Source organism: Bos mutus, chromosome 9 (genome assembly GCF_027580195.1).
Source record: "Bos mutus isolate GX-2022 chromosome 9, NWIPB_WYAK_1.1, whole genome shotgun sequence".
NCBI lineage: Eukaryota > Metazoa > Chordata > Mammalia > Artiodactyla > Bovidae > Bos > Bos mutus.
In genome coordinates, this window is record NC_091625.1 from 33,823,875 (window position 1) to 33,847,257 (window position 23,383).

At 39.5% G+C, this 23,383-nt stretch overlaps 1 protein-coding gene across 1 annotated transcript in view; it reads right to left on the bottom strand.

The window, feature by feature from the left end:
* Positions 1 to 12,485: 12,485 nt before the first annotated feature.
* The window catches only part of RFX6 (regulatory factor X6), a 52,820-nt gene continuing 41,922 nt past the window's right edge, over positions 12,486 to 23,383 (bottom strand). Inside the window, exons 14-19 of the mRNA XM_005896856.3 lie at positions 22,731 to 22,848; positions 21,161 to 21,283; positions 20,144 to 20,350; positions 18,221 to 18,733; positions 16,716 to 16,928; positions 12,486 to 13,681 (exon numbers count right to left, since the gene is read on the bottom strand). Of these exons, the coding sequence (XP_005896918.2) occupies positions 13,506 to 13,681; positions 16,716 to 16,928; positions 18,221 to 18,733; positions 20,144 to 20,350; positions 21,161 to 21,283; positions 22,731 to 22,848 (1,350 nt within the window). The 3' untranslated portion in view covers positions 12,486 to 13,505. The remainder of the gene's footprint in view (positions 13,682 to 16,715; positions 16,929 to 18,220; positions 18,734 to 20,143; positions 20,351 to 21,160; positions 21,284 to 22,730; positions 22,849 to 23,383) is intronic.

The following is a 23,383-nucleotide window of genomic DNA, read 5'->3' on the forward strand; positions in this document are numbered from 1 at the left end:
CTTTTAGGTACTAAATTCTTATTTAATCACACCATGCTAGGTTATCTTGCTGAACAGCTCTAGCAATAGAGCAGTCTACATTACCGATAAGGACACACAGGAACAACTTGCCTTGCTTTCAATAATACTACTGATTCTATGTGATTTGAATAATAATGACAATTAACCTCAGTTACCATTTACTGAGTCTGTGTAATGTGTCAGAAACCATCATGTTAAATATTTCATAAACATTAGCTGAGTTAATCTTCACAAAAGCCTTTTTGTGGTAGATAATATAATTAAACCTATTTTACAGATGAGAAAAAAAAACCTTTTTAAAAAAACTTTTTACTATGTATTAGGGTATAGCTAGTTAACAAACAATGTTGTTTCAGGTGAACAGCGAAGGGATTCAGCCCTACATACACATGTATCTATTCTCCCCCAAACTCCCCTCCATTCAGGCTGCCATATAACACTGAGCAGAGTTCCATGCGTTATACAGTAGGTCCTTGTTAGTTATCCATTTTAAACATAGCAGTGTGTACATGTTCATCCCCAAATCCCTAACTATCCTTTCCCCCCATCCTTCCCTGCAGCAACCATAAGTTTGTTCTCAAAGTCTGTGAGTCTCTTTCTGTTTTGTAAGTCAGTTCCTTTGTATCAGGGGAAAATGAGTCTTGGAGATGTTATTTAACATCATACATAGCACAGTTGAGCTCTGTGGCTTCAAATACAGATTTGTCTGACTCTGTAGAAAGTGTTTTAAATTGCTACATATTTTCTCTCAACTTATCTTCATAGTTTAATGAAAACTTGAACAACCAGGTCAAGATAACTCTGTGGTTCCTGGGTTGGTGCCTTTCCTAGGATAATTCAGATCTATCCCACGTTATCCTGATCCTTCTGAGTCCCTGCTGGACTCTCTGAATCTTTGATGGTCATATGTGTTCAAATGTAAGGAGCTCACAAGAAGCTCTACAGGAGTCTCACTAGGGTGAGTCACTTAGCATGGAAGCATGTGCCAAAGACAAGCTATTCTTTTTGTTTCCAGGATTCACTAGTTACTTCTTGGCCAGTGTGCCCTTATATTCTCTGGGGAGCATCAGGTTGTGAGAGAACGCTGATATGCCAAGGAGTTCTCTTTTACTGAATGATCAGTGTACCCTCAGAGGGGGTTTCTCTGCTAGTTTGATGTCCAAGTGCCTCCAACTTCTTAGGCAACTGAATTCTCAGCTTCCTGTGAAAACACATCAGGAACGATCTTTAGGTACATATTCTAGGTGAAGTTTCTTTGCAGAGTAGAGAGTTAAAATGAATATTATAAATGGTAGCGATACTCAGGCAGTAGTTCATTGGGGTGGCGGGGGGAGGCAAATAATACAAACAAATAATACAACAATTGGGAGGGGAGGTGGAAAATAATACAAAACATTACCTCCAAAATTCAAGACAAGAAATCTTGCCATTTTACAATACAAAATGTGGAAAGAGTTCTGTTTTCCATAAAGGTCATGTATAAAGCATTAATAAGCTAAAGTACACAAAGCCAAATGACAAATCTTGATTAACTAACTGCCCATGGAGCTCATATTTGCCTCGGTGTGTTTAAAGATGCTTGAGGGCTGTAAATCTCTGACCCTCATTCTATTGATTGGTAAGAACACCATCCTTGTTTTTAACTAATAAAAACAATGGTTTCTCTTTACTTTAGAGCAGGTATCATATTGAGTAGTTAATTTTTCACCTTTGTAAGTGTGTTCCTCAATTCTTACTCGAAGACTCTACATCTCTTTTAAGAAAAGTCACCACACCACAGTGAGAAATCTTGGTTTTGACCTTCTCGTCACCTTTAGTTCCCTTCAACTTTAAGGTTAAAATTAATCACATCAGCAATACAGAAAAATGCTACTTAGAAGCATTAACATAGTTTACTTTTCCATGAGATTTAAATTTTTCCCTGATAGTTCAAGGGAAGAAGTCTGGGATTGAATTTGTAGAAAAAGAATAGTGAGTTCTGTTAAAACTTGTTTTATTGGCTGAGATTATCATTTTTTAAAAAGAGACCCTCATGAAAACCCTCATGAAGAAAACCAAAATCTAAACCTAATACAATGTTATATGTCAAACATGTTCCAATAGAAAACCATGAGGTTAAGTTCTTTAATTATGTGTTGTTATGGAACACATAGAAGGGGCTAAAGGTTATTTTTAGTAGTGGACTCCAGGAAAGCAATGCTGTTCTCATAGTGAAAATATTTTAGCACTTCAGAGTTTATAAACATCGCAGCTTGACATTCTTACCAGCCTCTTCTTATATTTTATATATCTTTACAATTTTATGTCTCTCATGCTTTATCAACAAACCACCACAGTCATGAAAGCCTCAGGAGTGCCTTTCTAGCCACTCCTCCAAGCTCTCCATGCTCTGCCACACCTTTTCACCTTTTGCTTCCAGGTTCCTTATGAGCTGGACCTTGTCCTGTCCCGAACTTGTTCTGACTGCTCATCCCTTCCCCACCACAATGTCCTTCCTCAGCATCCCTTCTCACTTTTTCTTCAATCTCAGTATATCACTTTTTTCAAGAAGTTTCCCTGACCAGGTCTTCCCATCATATCCCTGCACTGTATGCATCTCCAGGAGCTCAATTCTTGTTTGAATTTCTCTGAGATCCTTCACTTCTTTTCACAATTTCAGCTAATTACTTCTTAACTGTAACCCGTTGTATAAGTTCCTTGAGGGACGGATCTTGTCTATTCTTGTTACCACCAGTGTGAGCAGACATATTTATCAAAACGTGGGATAAAATGGAGTATCTCTTGCCACTTTCAACACATTATTGCATTAACAAAACCTAACAAAGACTGAGAACACTACCAAGACATTTCATTAAAAACACTTAGTTCAGTTCAGTTCAGTTCAGTCGCTCAGTCGTGTCCGATTCTTTGCAACCCCATGAATTGCAGCACGCCAGGCCTCCCTGTCCATCACCAACTCCTGGAGTTCACTCAAACTCACATCCATCAAGTCGGTGATGCCATCCAGCCATCTCATCCTCTGTCATCCTCTTTTCCTCCTGCCCCCAACCCCTCCCAGCATCAGTCTTTTCCAATGAGTCAACTCTTTGTATGAGGTGGCCAAAGTATTGGAGTTTCAGCTTTAGCATCATTCCTTGCAAAGAACACCCAGGACTGATCTCCTTTAGAATGGACTGGTTGGATCTCCTTGCAGTCCAAGGGACTCTCAAAAGTCTTCTCCAGCACCACAGTTCAAAAGCATCAATTCTTCAGTGCTCAGCCTCCTTCACAGTCCAACTTTCACATCCATACATGATCACTGGAAAAACCATAGCCTTGACTAGACGAACCTTTGTTGACAAAGTAATGTCTCTGCTTTTCAATATGCTATCTAGGTTGGTCATAACTTTCCTTCCAAGGAGTAAGCGTCTTTTAATTTCATGGCTGCAATCACCATCTGCAGTGATTTTGGAGCCCCAAAAAAGTAAAGTCTGACACTGTTTCCACTGTTTCCCCACCTATTTCCCATGAAGTGATGGGACCAGATGCCATGATCTTCATCTTCTGAATGTTGAGCTTTAAGCCAACTTTTTCACACTCCACTTTCACTTTCATCAAGAGGCTTTTTAGTTCCTCTTCACTTTCTGCCAGAAGGATGGTGTCATCTGCATACCTGAGGTTACTGATATTTCTCCCGGCAATCTTGATTCCAGCTTGTGCTTCTTCCAGCCCAGCGTTTCTCATGATGTACTCTGCATAGAAGTTAAATAAGCAGGGTGACAATATACAGCCTTGATGTACTCCTTTTCCTATTTGGAACCAGTCTGTTGTTCCATGTCCAGTTCTAACTGTTGCTTCCTGACCTGCATACAGGTTTCTCAAGAGGCAGGTCAGGTGCTCTGTTCCCATCTCTTTCAGAATTTTCCACAGTTGATTGTGATCCACACAGTCAAAGGCTTTGGCATAGTCAATAAAGCAGAAATAGATGTTTTTCTGGAACTCTCTCACTTTTTTCATGATCCAGTGGATGTTGGCAATTTGCAATAAGTAAATTAAAAAAAAATTTTTTTCCCTGTAGATTTAATTGATGTTTTAGCTTATGCTATCACTTATAATTTTTATGTATATACTTTTATTTATTTATTTATTTGTCGCTGTTGATTGGTCACTAAGTTGTGTCCAACTCTTTTGCGACCCCATAGGCTGTCCATGGGATTTTCCAGGCAAGAATACTGGAGTGGGTTGCCATTTCCTTCTCCAGAGGATCTTCCCAACCCAGGGATCAAACTCGCAGTTCTTGCCATGTCTTCTGCATTGCAGGCGGGTTCGTTACCGCTGAGCCACCAGAGAAGCCCAATTTTTTTTATTATTGGAGTGTAATTCTGTATGTTTCCTTAGTTTCTGCTGTACAACAAAGACATACAGATGGCCATAGGGCACATGAAAAAATACTGATCGTCACCAATTATTAGAGAAATACAAATCAAAACTACAATGAGGCATTACCTTACACTGATCAGAATGGCCATCAACAAAAAATCTACAAACAATAAATGCTGGAAAGGATGTGAAGAAAAGGGAACCCTCTTGCACTGCTTGTGGGAAAGTAAATTGGTATAGTCACTGTGGAGATTAGTCACTGTGGAGAACAGTATGGAAGTCCCTTAAAATACTAAAATTAGACCTACGATATGACCCAGAAATCTCACTATGGGGCATATACAGTGAGAAAACCATAACTCAAAAAAGACACATGTACCCCATGTTAATTGATGCAATAAGTAAATTTTAAGTCTTTAGTGTAAATGAAATATTTGTAAATGTTGAGATAAAGTTTTAATAGGAGCTGGAATCTATAAGTATGTTGTTAGTTGTGCTATTTAGAAATATAGCAGTATTATGCTCTTCATGTTTTGATTTTCTTTGATTAGTGAATAACTGTTATTATTTTCCAGAGAAGTAAATAATATGGTATTCTCAAAAAAAAAAAAAAAAAAAAAAAAACTTCCCATGCTACTGAATGAGCAGAGAGTCTTTTACCAAAACCCCTGATGTGATAAGTAAAAAAAGGTCAAACTAATGACTGGTCAATTTTATCTTCCTAAACACCTGCATGAATATGATTGAAATTATAGACATTAGAAGAGAAATTTGGGGGAAAATCAGAGATCTCTCCAACTAGATTAGATTCTATTAAAAAAAACTAAATAAATTATCTTGCTCATTCTGGAAATAGACTATTTTTAAAATAGGAAACATTTCTACCATAGTATTATGTAGCCAAGATCAATGAAAATGGAACAACACTATTTATAAGATTTTGATACTAGAAAACTAACCACAGACATTTTTTACCAATCAGAACAGAGACAAGACCTTATTTTGTAGTCAGAGATCTCAAAATTTAGCAAATAGATTGTTCATTGGAGTCTACTTAAAACTATCAGTCTTTCCCAGCCATTGCTAATGTCTATATCACAGAGTAACTGAAATTTATTTTCTTTTCATTTAATCAGTGTGCTTTTGGAACAGACAGGTTGTGTTCTCTGCCATTTACAAACTCAAGGATTTAATTTAGAATTCAATAATTGAATGAGATAATATAATGACCTTTTATATAAATTCATCATTTCTTATCTTTTCCAAAGCACAAAATGTCCTGTATGCCATTATCATTATTGTTTACTTTTCTGGAAGGTTTTTGTTTAAATTTCTATAACTCACCTAGGATTATAAATCTGCCTTTAAAATACAGTATAAACAGTTTACTCCTCCAGGCCTTATAAGATCTCATAGCTGTTATTATGAGACTTGTATGACAATTAATTTCACTCCCTTTATACTCAGGTTTATAAAGAAATCTGAGTACCTGTAATATCCCTTTCCAGGAAGTTTGAGCATACTCTCATCTGCCTCCTGCTTTTTTGAAAAGGTAGAACTCTGGGTTTGGATTTTAGAATTCATTTATCTCAAAGTTGTTTTCTTTCTTCCTTTTTTTTTTTCTTGAGGGAGGGAGGTAGAGGGAAAGAGAATGTATCATCTGGGCTGACTTTCAAGGAGTGGCATGATTCTTTGTCCTTTTTTGGTGGACTGCATTTGTACGAGCATGAATTAGTGGTTCAAAAGCACAATCGGTAAGCTTGTAATGTGTTGCCTATCAAATTTTTCTGAAGAAGAGGAAACACGCTGTTGTGGATTTGGTGGTGTGGTCAGAGCAGCTATATTCTGGATGGCTAAATGCAGCCCGTGTCCATTAATAGCTCCCAGCAAATTGAATGGAGAGAGGAGGATTTGGCATTGTTCCCTGGTGGTCAGGATGGCACGGTCACAGAGCCGGGGTTCTACATCAGATCTGAGGACCTGCCACCTCGATGTCCCATTAGAGGGATCCGCCTATTGCTGCCTTCTGAACTCCTGTACTAGCTCAGCTGCTTTCTCTTTTTTTCCTCTGCTTTTAGCTCTACTCCTCTGCCTGTTTGTTTCTGTAGATTAAGTGTATGAGTTTCCCAGTCACTGTTCCTTAAGAGATGATCTGATTGGGTTAAATAACATTTAATGCGCTTAGTTGCTTCAGTTGTATCTGACTCTTTGTGACCCTATGGACTATAGCCTGCCAGGCTCTTCTGTCCTGGTGGGTCAGATGGTAAAGGATCTGCCTGCAATGCAGGAGACCTGGGTTTGATCCCTGGGTCTGGAAGATCTCCTGGAGAAGGGAATGGCTACCACTCCAGTATCCTTGCCTGGAGAATTTCATGGACATAGGAACATTTAATACAGATTGCCATTATTGGTAAAAGTTTTGGGACAATCCCCTCATAGCCTACTGGTTTACCTCTATTTCTCCACGGTTTGGCTTTTGAAGTAGGACGGTTCTTCAGATCTCTCCCATACATTGCAGAGTATTCATATCCCTGGTCCTGATACTACATGCCAGTGGACCGGCCCTCTTTAAGCATCATGCCAATGAAAAATATTCCCCTCACCATTTCCAAACTATGACCTGGGCTACCTTGAGTGTCTTATGGACTTCTTTTTTGCAAAGGAGAAAGAAAGAGAAAGATTCTATATCACAACTGTAATTGAAATTTAGCTTAAATTATTAAACAAAAAAATTCCTTCTGACCTGAAAGTGTACTTGTATGCATGCTAAGTTGCTTTTGTCATGTCCTACTCTGTGCAACCCTGTGGACTGCAGCCAGCCAGGCTCCTCTGTCCATGGGATTCTCCAGGCAAGAATACTGGAGTGGGTTGCCATTTCCTCCTCCAGGAGATCTTCCCAACCCAGGGATCAAACCCAGGTCTCTTAAGTCTCTTGCGTTGGCACGCAGGTTCTTTACCACTAGTGCAACCTGGAAAGTGTACTAGGGAACATATAACTGATGATAGTTCTGACTTTTCTTATGGCAGTGCCACCTGGAGAGAAGATAAACCAGATCCCTTCTAAACCAGACCCCTTCTGATCTGTGGGTCTATGTTAATGATTCAGCTGGGTTTTAGTTTTTCTTCAAGTTGTTACAAAACAGGCCTTTGGTCTCTGAATTGTAAAAGGATCCAGAAAATTAACTAAAACATAAAATTTTATGTTATGTATATGTAGTAACCACCTTAAGACTTCAAAGATAGTACCCCCAAAATTCAGTTATCAGTTCAGTTCAGTTCACTTCAGTTGCTCAGTCGTGTCCAACTCTTTGCGACCCCATGAATTGCAGCACGCCAGGCTTCCCTGTCCATCACCAACTCCTGGAGTTCACTCAGACTCATGTCCATCGAGTCAGTGATGCCATCCAGCTATCTCATCCTCTGTCGTCCCCTTTTCCTTCTGCCCCCAATCCCTCCCAGCATCAGAGTCTTTTCCAATAAGTCAACTCTTCGCATGAGGTGGCCAAAGTACTGGAGTTTCAGCTTTAGCATCATTCCTTCCAAAGAAATCCCAGGGCTGATCGCCTTCAGAATGGACTGGTTGAATCTCCTTGCAGTCCAAGGGACCCTCAAGAGTCTTCTCCAACACCACAGTTCAAAAGCATCAATTCTTTGGCGCTCAGCCTTCTTCACAGTCCAACTCTCACATCCATACATGACCACAGGAAAAATCATAGCCTTGACTAGACTGACCTTTGTTGGCAAAGTAATGTCTCTGCTTTTCAATATGCTATCTAGGTTGGTCATAACTTTTCTTCCAAGGAGTAAGCGTCTCTTAATTTCATGGCTGCAGTCACCATCTGCAGTGATTTTGGAGTCCAAAAAAATAAAATCTGACGCTGTTTCCACTGTTTCCCCATCTATTTCCCATGAAGTGATGGGACCAGATGCCATGATCTTCGTCTTCTGAATGTTGAGCTTTAAGCCAACTTTTTCACACTCCACTTCACTTTCATCAAGAGGCTTTTTAGTTCCTCTTCACTTTCTGCCATAAGGGTGGTATCATCTGCATATCTGAGCTTATTGATATTTCTCCTGGCAATCTTGATTCCAGCTTGTGCTTCTTCCAGCCCAGCATTTCTCATGATGTACTCTGCATAGAAGTTAAATAAGCAGGGTGACAATATACAGCCTTGATGTACTCCTTTTCCTATTTGGAACCAGTCTGTTGTTCCATGTCCAGTTCTAACTGTTGCTTCCTGACCTGAATATAGGTTTCTCAAGAGGCAGGTCAGGTGCTCTGGTATTCCCATCTCTTTCAGAATTTTCCACAGTTGATTGTGATCCACACAGTCAAAGGCTTTGGCATAGTCAATAAAGCAGAAATAGATGTTTTTCTGGAACTCTCTTGCTTTTTCCATGATCCAGCAGATGTTGGCAATTTGATCTCTGGTTCCTCTGCCTTTTCTAAAACCAGCTTGAACATCAGGAAGTTCACGGTTCACATATTGCTGAAGCCTGACTTGGAGAATTTTGAGCATTACTTTACTAGCGTGTGAGATGAGTGCAATTGTGTAGTAGTTTGAGCATTCTTTGGCATTGCCTTTCTTTGGGATTGGAATGAAAACCGACATTTTCCAGTCCTGTGGCCACTGCTGAGTTTTCCAAATTTGCTGGCATATTGAGTGCAGCACTTTCACAGCATCATCTTTCAGGATTTGGAATAGCTCAACTGGAATACCGTCACCTCCACTAGCTTTGTTCGTAGTGATACTTTCTAAGACCCACTTGACTTCACATTCCAGGATGTCTGGCTCTAGGTCAGTGATCACACCATCGTGATTATCTGTGTCATGAAGATCTTTTTTGTACAGTTCTTCTGTGTATTCTTGCCACCTCTTCTTAATATCTTCTGCTTCTCTTAGGTCCATACCATTTCTGTCCTTTATCGAGCCCATCTTTGCATGAAATAGTACCCCCAAAATTGAGTTATAAACCTACCATTTAAAAATTTTAACCTTAATTTTGTAATTCACATAAGCATTAGCTTGAACAGATCACCTCTTTATAATTGATATTCCACAATTTCTAACAGGTTTTGAAGAATAATTTACTTTCATAAACATAAAAATCTAGGCAAGATTCTCTTAACTATATTAAAATTAGTTAACTACATTAAAATTAGTTCTTTAATGGATCTAAAGTTTAGCTGCTTAAGGCATTTTGTGTGGAAAACAGCCAAACTTTAGATCCATGAAGGATAAAAGTCTTTTTTAAAAAGTTTGTTTTTTAGTTTAATAGGAAGACATTTTTATTGATGGCTTATGAAAATGTAGGAAACTGATGAATACAGAATGACACAAAGCAGAAGTAATGTAGGTTACTGAATTACTACACACAGGTATTAACATCTGTATTATCCTTAGCCATGCACTTGCTAATGGATTTTGTGATAGCATTTTTATACAAAATTTTTTTTTTATGTTTACTTATGTCTTCAAGGGAGATTTGATTATGAATTATTTACTGTTGTTATTCCCTTTTAATTTTTTAAATTAATTTATTTTTGGCTGCACTGGGTCTTTGTTGTCGCACACAGGCTTCAGTAGTTGCAGCACACGGGATCTAGAGCTTGGGCTCAGTAGCTATGGCACACGCGCTTCCTTGCCCCATGGCATGTGAAATCTTCCTGGACCAGGGATCGAACCTGTGTCTCCTCCATTGGCAGGTATCCTTAACCACTGGACCACCAGGGAAGTCCCAGGAAACAATTCTTAAACAATAGAGGTAGCTGATGGTATTAAACGTCTCAAGCTCCTTTTGGTAAAATTAAAGATGCTGTCACCTGTAATTCATGCTGGAATGCCACTGCCTCTCCAGAGGCATGTGGAGATATGGGAGATGTTTCTGTTTGTCACAAGGCTGTGTTGGGGGAGTGCATTGGTATTTAGTGTTTGAGGTCAGGAATGATAAATCTTAGTAAGATGCAGAATAGTCCTACAAAACCAAGAACTGTCCTGCCTGAAAGCCAACGGTGCTTGCATCAAGAAATACAATTGGGCTTGTAATAGTGATAAGCCTAAGTCCACTACCTAGGGGAAAGAGCAAATTAGTCTTCTTCTTGTCAAAATTTAGCACCTTGTTAGATGCACCTGAAACCCAGACACTGTTCCCTTGCTTCTGAACTTCTCCTTTCTCCGATCACTTTCTGTCACCTTAAGAGGACAGTATCACTATACGGTCAACTATTTACACTGGGGGCTTCCTTGGTGGCTCAGACAGTAAAGAATACCCCTGCAATGTGGGAGACCTGGGTTCGATTCCTGGGTTGGGAAGATTCCCCTGGAGAAGGGAACGGCTACCTACTCCAGTATTCTTGCCTGGAGAATTCCATGGCCAGAGGAACCTGGTGGGCTGCACTCAGACAGGACTAAGCAACTTTCACTTCAGTTTCATTTACACTGATGTTCTCTGCAAAGTGTTAAGGAAAACTTTAGAGCTGCTAGTGACATAAACCTTTTTATTCCTTCTATCTAGTCAATCACCAACCCTTCAATGCAGTCTTTGAAATGATGTTCATGTTTCTTTGAAATGGTGCTTATACTTCTGTCTCTCCCTCATTATTCTTCCCCACTGCCTTTGCACTTACCAGCTGGGCGCCTGGATGAAAGAAACAGCCTTCTAAGTGGCCCATTCTTACGCTAATTCCTTTCCTAAATCCACTTCCTCCCTGCAACTAAGGCTAGGCTCAGTCTTGTCCAACTCTTTGTGACCCCATGAATCAGACGCCAGGCCTCCCTGTCCATCGCCAACTCCCGGAGTTCACTCAAACTCACTTCCATCGAGTTGGTGATGCCATCCAGCCATCTCATCCTCTGTCATCCCCTTCTCCTCCTGCCCCCAATCCCTCCCAGCATCAGAGTCTTTTCCAATGAGTCAACTCTTCGCATGAGGTGGCCAAAGTGTTGGAGTTTCAGCTTCAGCATCAGTCTTTCCAAAGAACACCCAGGACTGATCTCCTTTAGGATGGACTGGTTGGATCTCCTTGCAGTCCAAAGGACTCTCAAGAGTCTTCTCCAACACCACAGTTCAAAAGCATCAATTCTTCAGCGCTCAGCCTTCTTCACAGTCCAACTCTCACATCCATACATGACCACAGGAAAAACCATAGCCTTGACTAGACGGGCCTTTGTTGCCAAAGTAATGTCTCTGCTTTTCAATATGCTATCTAGGTTGGTCATAACTTTCCTTCCAATGAGTAAGCATCTTTTAATTTCATGGCTGCAGTCACCATCTGCAGTGATTTTGGAGCCCAAAAAAATAAAGTCTGACACTGTTTCCCCATCTATTTGCCATGAAGTGATGGGACCGGATGCCATGATCTTAGTTTTCTGAATGTTGAGCTTTAAGCCAAGTTTTCACTCTCCTCTTTCACTTTCATCAAGAGGCTTTTTAGTTCCTCTTCACTAGGCTAGATGTTCCCTAAACATCGTTTCCCCACCTTGCTTTTTAATCAAAAATCTTCAGTTGAGATTTTACTTATCTTTCCTTTCTCATTACATCAGAACTTACTAAAGATATTGGCACTGTCTTTTTCATCTTTGCATTTTCATTGTGTCTGACACAAAACAAGATGCTGAAAATATATTTAATTACTATACAGTGGAAATTTGGTTTTAAGTTTTAATATTCATGGCCAAATACTTCTTAAAGCTGTTTTGTTTTCTCTTTCAGTCCAAGCCCTTATTAATTTTATTTCCTTTGTACTCATGATATTACCATAGCAAAGAATAGGACACTTAGATTTCTCATGATTTGTTATTGTTGCAAAATATTTCTGCTAATTAACTAGCTCATAACTACATACTAGCAAATGGTAGCAACACCCCAACAAGTCCACAGATAATTGTTTATTGCTTGCTGAAAACAATTCCACAGTTGGTCTTTACCAAATTACATCATGATGTAAAATGGGTGTTTAGGGCTTACAGATCCTTTTATAATGATGTACCTAGGACCTACAGTATAACCCTATGCTTAATAAAAATAATAGAACACCTGTCATAAGATTATAGGAAAAACCTGTAAAGTTGATAGAAGTTTCGCATTACTATAGGCCACAAGTCTTAACAACAGACTTTTCCAGTTAAGACATATGAAAAGATTCAGCTAGATAAATGGTATATCAAATTGCATTGGTTTATACTTAATGAATCCTTCATTTCTGTGTTTGTTTTTGCATCTAGATGATCCTTAAATACTCATTCACTCTCAGTTTCTAAGCAAAGTACTCAGTTAAAGACTGCTTCCATAACTGTAGAAGTTCAAACAGTCTACAAGTCCCAATTTCTTTGTATTTATATGCATGGATCTGATATGCAAATATTCTAGAATTACTGTTTTTAATTTGATATACCAAGGAACTTTGCCTGCAAATCCCAAGAATTCTTTAGAAACAGTACCAGCCCTGAGAGCAACCAAGGCTTTAAAAATATTTCTATACTTTATTTCTTCCTATCTTTTTTAAATAAAGAAGGAAAGCATTTTTAATCTCCATTCAGTTACATAGAATCAGAATACTGCTATGTAACATAAATCTTCATACTAATGCACAGGAATTGAAAGTCAAGCATCTTTGGTTGAGGCTGAATTGAACTAAGTCTTGATCCTGTAAACATTTCCATAGGAGGTAGCCATACACATTTGACTGTTGTCAAATAAGGGATAGTAAACAATGATTCTGTGATCCTAATAAATTAAAAGTATTTTAAAAGCATTAAATAAATGTTTCTCTTTTTATAAAACCAAAAATGAAACAGCACACAGATTTTCAATAAATTAAGAAGAGAAATATTAAATCTTCATGGTTGAAATGTCTGCATCTTCAAACCTCCACTGGTTCATTTGATAATGTTTGATGCTATAATTAATAATGAGACCACATACATTCTAAACAAATTGTTTGCAAGGCAAATTCCACAAGTATTTCCATTCACTATGGAGTTGTCCATAGTTTTATGCCAGTGACCTGCAAAACAATATCCTGCCACTGGATAGTCCATTTTCTTTCTCTGATGGCAGTCTGAGTAGATAGGATGTGAATGGTAGAGATTTTTTAGTTTCACACCCCACCCAACACTGTTGCTTTAAGTGCCTCCAGCCGCTGTTCCCATGAACACAGTGTTGATTGGTGGTAGAGAGGACACCATTTCTCTTCCATTTGCTCCATGGGAGTCCAGGGGTTCTTGAGCTGGATATTGATTGGAAGTTCCGTACATACACTGGGAGGAGGAGGAAGGAATTGGGGTTTGCAGGCTGGATGCTGTAAGGGAAAATATAAATAGCAATTGAAAAAAGATGGACATTTTCTTTTTTCTGTGCCACTCACTTTAAGCCTTCATACTTACTTGTGCATTTAGCATATATATTTGTACTAAATTTGAGTGTGTATGGTTTCTCAGAGCAATTCTTATCTTTTCTATTTCTCCCCTTGCATTTTCCTTCTTCAACATCTTTCACAAAGAAAACTCAATTTCAAACGTAAATTCAGACAACTTTATCATCAAAATATACCCCCAGTCTACTTCCTCTTTCCATCTGCATCTCCACAATTGGAGTTCAAACCACCATCTTCTCTTTACCTGGACTAACACAGAGGCCTCCTAACTAGTCTCAGGACTCTCGCCTTTGTTTGCTTCACTTTTTACCCTGTAGAGAGTGGCTAGGATAATCTTGCCGAAGTGGACATCAAACTGTCCCTCTTCTCAAATGCTACAATGACTTTCCATTACTCTTAGAAAAAAATCCAAGCTCCTTGCTCTAGTTCATAATACCCTAGGTGAACTGGCCTCTGTCTTCTGATTTATTTTACTCCCCTCTCTTCATTCACCATGCTCAAAACACATGAGCCTTCTTTCTACCCATTGAAGCCAAAGAATTCTCATTTCAGAGGCTATGCAACTTGCCATTCCTTCTGACTAGAACTTGCACCATCAGATTTTCACATTTCCTCCTCCTCATCATTCAGCTTTCAACTCAAATGTTTCTGCCTCAGGATTCCTTTCCCAACTATTTTAGCTAAAACAGCTCATCCATTACTGTCTGTCATTTACCTTAGTATTTAATTGACCTGAGAGTATCTGAAATTATCTTTTTTAATGCATTTAAAAAATATTTTCATTGCTTGATCTTTCCCTACTAGAATGTAGACTTCTTACAAGCAGGAACTCTAACCTGATCACTGCTGTAACTGCACATCTAAAATGAGGATTGGCACATCACAGTAGGTTCTCAAAATTGTTCACTAACTGGCTCACTAGCACTACATTTCCTGCATTTTTGGTTGCTGCTTTCTTAGTACTGTTTTTCTTCTTTTTCTAAGTACCATCATCTCTGTCACTAAAAAGCAGGTTCATAACTAAGGACATTTAATTATAGGTCCTAACTCCCCTTGTCGGAGAAGGCAATGGCACCCCACTCCAGTGCTCTTGCCTGGAAAATCCCATGGATGGAGGAGCCTGGAAGACTGCAGTCCATGGGGTCGCTGAGGGTCAGACACGACTGAGCAACTTCACTTTCACTTTTCACTTTCATGCATTGGAGAAGGAAATGGCAACCCACTCCAGTGTTCTTGCCTGGAGAATCCCAGGGACGGGGGAGCCTGGTGGGCTGCCGTCTCTGGGGTCGCACAGAGTCGGACACGACTGAAGTGACTTAGTAGCAGCAGTAACTCCCTTGTGGTGCTTCCCGGGTGGCTCAGTGGTAAAGAATCTGCCTGCCAGTGCAGGAGACTCAGGTTCAATCCCTCGGTGGGGAGGATCTCCTGGAGAAGGAAATGGCAACCCTCTCTAGTACTCTTGCCTGGAAAACACCATGGACAGAGGAGCCTGGTGGGCTACAGTCCATGGGGTCACAAAGAGTCAGACACGACTGAGCAACTGAGCACGCACACACACACACTCCTTGTGGTACTCACTCAGCTTACTCTATTCCCTCTTTTCACCTTGAAGTCTTCTTTGCAATTCACTTATAAGCCAGCTCAGACAACTAAAGCTTAGAGTCTCTCCTATATCCAAACTATGTTCCATCAAGGTGTCTACTATCTCTGTAAGTAAACAGAACTAATAGTAACAACAGCAACACGGTCCTTTTAGTCTCACAGCAAGGAAACTTCCTGAAGTGGAATTTTCTGCTTCATTAGAGTAACACAGACGCAATGACCATATGCAGATAGCATGAGATGAGCTGGCAGACTCTGCTCAGGAGCATCTGTAATGGTCATAGGAAGGGAAGAAGTGCTTCCTATTGAATTATTGGAAAAACACACTGAGAGAGGAGAATGGACTTTATTCAGTTTTCCCTTATGCTCTGTTTGGGTGTTGATACCCTCTGCTGCTGCTGCTAAGTCTCTTCAGTCGTGTCCGACTCTGTGCGACCCCATAGACGGCAGCCCACCAGGCTCCCTCATCCCTAGGATTCTCCAGGCAAGAACACTGGAGTGGGTTGCCATTTCCTTCTCTACTTAACACTAATCTGAAATCAATTCCATTGGAAGATTTCAATCATCTCATATAAACATTAACACTGCACCTGCCCTGATACTTACATGGATATATACTTTGCCTGTGTTACATTATTAGTGGGTTTAGAGACTAAATCTATGCCTTTTTTTCTGTTCCCTTTTTTCATTTCACTGCTACATGGAGATCCTACTCCATGGCAGACACTTTGCTGGGGCTGGCGAATCATCTAGTAAAAGTCGTGGTATTTTCTCAGGGACAGCAACTTTGTTGGAATAAGATGCTAGGGGACTTCATGGAAAACATACAGTTTTGCTCATTTTTACTTAAAATGTACATTATAGACTAAGAAAACAACATTTTCTACAGGTTGTCTAATCATATTTTATTTACAAATGAGAAAGTGATAGTAACCTTCCTCACAAGTCACCATTTTAAAAAACCTGGAGTGGTTTTATGATACTGATGGAGATTATGGTGTCCAAAGACAGCTCTTGTCACTGGCCCTGCTTCCAACGGCGAATAAGAAAAAGTGAGAAAAAGATATCATTATTGCCCTTATAGTTTTTTAGACTACTTTTGATAGGTTATATGAAATATTTTCATACAAAATTAGATGCCAGCGATTCTTTTTGGAAAGAATAACAGATCTAGCAGTAGGTTGCATGGTGACATATAAATTGAAAAATGGTAAGACTGTTCCTAACAGATTCAAAAATATAACTTTAGATCTAAACTGATAAACCAAAGGTGGGAACATGAGTGCCCAGTTAATACTGTATACCTGAGGTTAACAACATTTTAAGAATATTTTCAAAAACCATTAATATATTTTACCTACTACGGGAGTTCGACATGCAACAGAAGGTGGTGTGTCTGCATAAAGGGAGCTGGTCTGCTTTCTGCTACCATCGTCTAAAATGTTGAGCGGATCATGAATGTCGCCATATGGAGGCAGGGAGCGCACACTACTGATGACGGATACGTGTTGATTCACCATCGATCCAAGTCTATGAGACTCTGGGTAGTTGACGTTGCCCCCATAGTACCCTATGACAGAAAGTGTTGAGAAAGTAGAGTTAACTTATCGCAAATAATATTCAGGAAGAAAAATGAAAGAACAAGGTAATAGGAGAGATCCCTCAAGATACCCTACTGTAAATACTACATTGACATCAACATTTACAATACAGTTGGATGTGTTTATATATGGATATGGTTCAGTTCAGTTCAGTCACTCAGTCGTGTCCGACTCTTTGCAACCCCATGAACCAGAGCACGCCAGGCCTCCGTGTGCATCAACAACTCCCGGAGTCCACCCAAACCCATGGATATGGTTCACTTGTTGTTTTTTGTTTTTAAAATACGTAGGAGTTATCATATTATTAATTTTGAGATATAAGACTACACCTCTCTCATATTTCCCTTCTCTAAATTAATAAGATCTTATGATGCCTATGAAGAAAAAAAGCACCATTAGCCTTTCACAAAGATTACTTATCAAGTACCAGTTTTATTTACAGATTGATGTTTCTGGGAGGAGGACTGGTCTTTGCTGAGGAGAGGAGGAACAGAGCAGCCACTTTGGTGGCTGAATAAGTCCACAGAGCTTTACGTGTTTTACCAGACCAACAGGAAGCACTGTCTGGGTCCTAATCTTTAAGATCTGCTGCTAGCTCTCTGGAAGAAACATTATTCACTAAAAATATCTTCAAAGGACACAACGTTCTTCTCTGGGGCTAACATATGGTTTGACAATGTTTTCACCCTGTGTGGCATTTAGAAGGACAGCTGTAATAAAGCCACAAGAATTAGGGATATGTTTGTGTTGTGCTGTGCTTACTCACTCAGTCCTGTCTGGCTCTTTGTGACCCCCATAGACTGTAGCCTGCCAGGCTCCTCTGTCCATGGGGATTCTCCAGGCAAGAATACTGGAGTGAGTTGCCATGCCCTCTTCCAGGGGATATTCCCAACCCAGGATCAAACCCAGATTCTGCAAATGCAGAATCTGCATTGCAGGCAGATTCTTTACCATCTGAGTCACCAGGGAAGCTCAAGAATACTGGAGTGGGCAGCCTATCCCTTCTCCAGGGGAACTTCCTGACTCAGGAATCGAACTGGGGTCTCCTGCATTGCAGGTGGATTCTTTACCAGCTGAGCTACCCAGGAAGCCCAGGGATACGCTTGTACATGGCTGAAATTAGCTCCAAATGTCTAAGATTCCACCATCTTGAGGAAGTTCTACACAGGATGACGTGCTGTTCACCAGAGGTGGAACTCAATGTCTGGTTTTGCCTAACTGTCATCTCAGGAAAGGAAAAATTCTTTAAAAATTTCAATACCATTAGGTGAATTAGGAGGCAACGTTGCTCCTTGGCAGCTGGCAGCCCCTGCATTGCTCAGGAAATTGAAGCCTCCTGTATTTAAAAACTGCAGACTATGTGGATCTTGGCCATGTGGGGATGGTCCATAGCTGGAAGGTGGCCGAGAATTATATGGGGACCCAGCACAGCTGCCACTGAAGAAGTCTCTAGAAAGCTGCTGATCACTCCAGACCATGCATCGACTATGCTCCGGGCGATGAGGATAGAGTCCTGATGGGGTGTGAGGCTGTGTCCTAAACACAGTCTGATAGTTAGAGTTGGTCCCATAAAAGTCATGGCTGGCTTGAGGGAAAGTCGGATAAATAGGCTCTGAGTATGCTGAGCAGTGTGATGGGGCTGACAGTACTGGGCCCACACTCGGGGGTCTCCCTGCCATTGGCCCCTGGTTAATGACGCTTCCTCGGCTCGCCATAGCTGGAGAAATAGGTGGTGTCATCAGATGTCCAGAACTCTGGGAAAGCTCCATTTGACCTGGAAAAAAGTTACCGGAGCCTTCACTAGTGGCAGATTAAAAACAGATGGGCTCACAACATTTAAAATTATGCAAAAGATTTATTAATATATCTTTTTTCCAACTTAGATCATTTCTAACCTCCAAAAATAACAGGACTGGGGAAACAACAAAACTCTAGGCTTAAAAATATCATTGTAACATGTATGTATTTCACAACAGTGGCAACTTTTGGAGTTACTGACCATGGAGAAGAGCCTGGGATGGCTTCATCCTTCCATCTGTATAAAGATGATTAGAGCTCAAGCTTGGGAAGGGCAAAGGGTCTGCTGTTTACCTTTCTCTGTAATTAAAAAAACGCACTGAATGCTAAATGATTTGATGTATAGAAGGGACATTGTAGATCCCATCGCTTAAGTCATGTCCAACTCTTTGTGACCCTATAGACTATAGCCCACCAGGCTCCTCTGTCCATGATATTCTTCTCCAGGCAAGAATACTGGAGTGGATTGCCATGCCCTCCTCCAGGGTATCTTCCCAACCCAGGGATCAAACCTGCAACTCTCTACTGCACTGGCAGGCAGGTTCTTACCACTAGCGTCACCTGGGAAGCCAATGTATAGTGTGAAAGAAAAACACAATAATGTCAAAAAGACCATGGCTTCAAAGCAGCCAATTCAAAACTCCATGCAAACCCCACTGATGAGCAGTGAGCTATGAAAGCTACCAAATCCCTGGGCCTCTAGCTTTCCATTGTTGGAATTAGGCCCCTGAACTATAAGGCCCTTCCAGGGTTAAAATTCTGTGTATCCAACAAATAAGGTCTATAGAAGGATTTCAAGGAAGACATAAGGCAATAAGTGGAGTTAAAGTATTATCTAGTAGCTAGTTTAAGCCATAAACATTCAGACCAACAGGGAACCACAGACCAAAGAGAAAAATTTCTGTGATGGTTATCCTAAAATAGCTGAATCTTAAAAAAAATTTTTTTTATTTATTTGGCTGCATCACGTCTTAGTTGCAGGTCCCCTGAATCTATTTTATAATGGAGGACAAATAAAGTCTCCTCAAAATCCATAAATAAGTAAGTAGCTCATATTTTTTGACTTTCAAAGCATCTTAAGGATTTTGTGGACACCTAATCTATTTCTTTCTTCCACCAAGTGAGAATAACCAAGTATTTGGACTTCTGATATAACTAGAAGAATATGTTAAAGTGTGATGTCTATCTTTAAAATAGTGTTGATAAAAATATGAATGACAAATGTTGAAAATCACAAAATATTATAAAGCTTTATTAGAAGTCATTGGAGATAAGCCTTTTTATTCTTGGAACACCTGGAGGTTATTAGCTTTAAGAAAACAAAGGAATAGGTTCCTGTGAGACATATTGAAGCCTAAGTGATGTTCCTGGTTGTCTCACAGCCTACCTGGAAGCGGCATGTTGTCTGTATTCCCAGCAGGGAATGGGTGCAGAGCAGAGGTTAAGCCTCCAGGTTGACTAGATGACAGAGGAAGATACGTTGTCTCCACATGGCTTTCATTCTTCACAGTATCACTGGGAACAGTGCTCCCTTTATTACGGTTGGCCAGAAAGCACGAACTTGGAGAAGCAGTGAAGGCAGCTTTACTTGCATCTGGAAAGTTTTTTTTAAAATACGAAAGCTAACATCATTGCCACATTCCTAGTAGATAAGCCCAAGTGAAAAACAAAACACACTGTAAATGTTCCAGGGCTGTGTCATAAATCTGGAAATTTTTGAGAAATGTTTTCCATGGGAAATAAGACAGGCAGACCTTTGGTCTTGGCAGAGGTGCTGGGTTTTGCTAACTATATACTTGTGGGTATAGGTATTTTCTTGTTGTTTTTGTTCAGTCGCCCAGTCATGTTCAACTCTTTGTGACCCCATGGACTGCAGCATGCCAGGCCTTGCTGTCCCTCACCATCTCCCAAAGTTTGCTCAAGTTCATGTCTGTTGCATCAGTGATGCCATCCAGCCATCCAGGTGTTTTCTTAGGGGCACTAAATAATCCACTCTGTAGTGAATAGCATTCAGAATGCAAATAATCACATGCCAAATAGATGACTTTCCTTCCCTCTCTAATCCCTATAGAACTCATCTCTGCACCATTTATAAGACATGTTATCTTGAATTACAGTTATTTTTGTGTTACAGTCATTTCTCCAATTTTATCTAAGTTCTCGGAAGTTAAGAATATCGATTTTATTCTTCAGAGTTTCCAGTTGACTACTTGACTACTCTATGTACCAATGGAGGAAAGACGAAATAGGGCTCTCTTAGTGTTAGTATCCTGTATCAGTAGTGACAATTTGGTGGGGAAAAATCTGAGTCTACTATCAATCCACTTAACAGGTGTGCTTACAAATTCCTGAAATTAGGTTTCCACAAAGAAAGATGCAAAATAAGATGTACATTTTAAATTACCTGAATTCTTCATATACTTGTCCAATAAATTCTGTAACTCCTGCTCTTTGTCATTATTAAACTGGGTCTCCATGGCGAGCAGAATGTATTCATCAAGAAGCATTCGGATCAAATGGAAAGAACCTTGTTTATGGATGAGGAATGAGCAGAGGGCATTGCGAGATGAAATAAGGGAAAGAAAGAGACGGAAAGAAAAAAGAGAGACGTCTAAGTTATCTTTGTGACCATCTCGCAGCACTTTACAAGGAGCAACTGAAATAAACAAATACTTGTTGGACTTTAAATGACCTGCTAAGACCAACATGCTTAACTGGGGTCTCTAATCTTTTTGTGCACCGCCTGCCCAGCTCCCTGTGTGTACTGTCCTGCCAGCTCTTTGGCCACTAATTACATCAAAGGAAAATACGGATGAAAGTGAGACATGCTTTATGCTTTAAGAGGGCATACACTGGAGTGTGATAAGCTTTAACCCAGGGAGAATGAGCTCTACTCTCCTCTATTTCTGTTTACTTTGGACTAAATAATTAGACAATAGCCAACATGGTCTGAAAAAAGTATCAAGTGAGAAGATGTCTTTTTCTCCTGAAACAAAATGTTCTTTCATTAAAAAAAAGAAAAAGTAATTTTCATGTGGAAGATATCCTGGAAAACCTTAAACTTTTATTCAACAGATTTCCCAATGAGTCTTTTTTCATAATAAAGTCAGGATTAAGTATTATATAATTTAAGAAACCTTAAGCATAAGCAACAAATTTCAGACAATAGACAATATGTTTTGTTCATGCCTCAATACAGGTTCACTAATTTAATCTAATTCTGTTGGAAATTAAATGAAGACAATTTACTTAATTGTAACCTATTTTATATGTGAAGATTTTGCAAAATGCAATTACAAAGTACAGAAGTACTGTCCAGTAGATAGCATTATAACTACCAACAAAGAACCTGAGAAATTTTAGGAAAAAGAAGGTATTCAACTTTGAAATAAGGTAACTTGACTCAATTTTTTCATAAGTCATATGGATCAGGAAAGATGGTTCAGAAACATGATAGCATGTCTTCTAATCAGCTCTTTGACTTTTGGAATACAGCTATGTGGGTTCCTGGAAAAGATGCAGACATTTACCATACTGTAATGAATAGTGCCTTTGGAAAGTAATGTATGGATTATTGTTTATTTGCTTGTTTAACAAAGGAAATTTATCCTAGCACTGATGGAACGTAATGGTTACAGCTGCTATTTACTGTGTATGCCAACTGCTGGCAATGTATTTTTATATATATCACCTCCCTCAATTGCCCATGTAACCCAATGAAAGAAGTATTCTCCCGTTTCTACAATGAGCAGGTTAGCTTGGGTAAAAGCAAACTCAAAGAAAAGGAATGTAAGGATTTAACTCTGCAAGTGGTCTGACTCTAATACCCAGGCTAATAACAATCATTGTCCACTGGTTTAATAGTCAGATTGGAGAAGTGACAGTGCCACACGTTTAATAATTGATAGGAAATGTGACTGAGGAATGAATGATGTAATTCATCTAAGAAGAGTTTTATAAAGCACATAAGATACCAAAACTGGATGCATTGTTCAAGGTGAGATTATGCATTACTCGAGCACCAAAAAAGCTCCACTTCAGCAGGAAGTCTTGAGCCCTCTTCTTTAATGATCTCCCATTTTGCTTGCTGGTCTATAAGTAAAGCAACAAAAACGAAAATATAAAATCTCTTATCTCATCACCACATGCTTCGTACATAAGATCAAGAGGTAGATAAACTGACAGATGGACAGATGGCATAGCATGCCTTTTATGTCATCAAATAAAATGATCTGTCCAGGGATTTTACTTTCCATCTGTCTTTGCTGTCATTTCTCAGGCTCATAGATCTTTATTGTGTATGGTTTTGTTACCTAACAGAATTGGACAACAAAATGAAATAATTTACAAAATATTTTCTCTCAATTTTCCTTTGACAGAGCTTTTAAAAAGAGCAGAAGCAAAGTATGAAGAAAGGGTTATATATTTCTGTGAATGATTAACTGACTTCTCTGGTCCTGAATGTTAATCTGTTTTCCTTCCAGGAGAAAAAAAAGTTCCTCACTATAACTAGTTTCCTTGATATGGAATGGTTAACACCAATTGGTGATGGATATATTTGTTCTTATGGCCTTGTGTGATGGATGACTTGAAGGTTAACTGAAAGAGTTGAAGAAACCACATACAA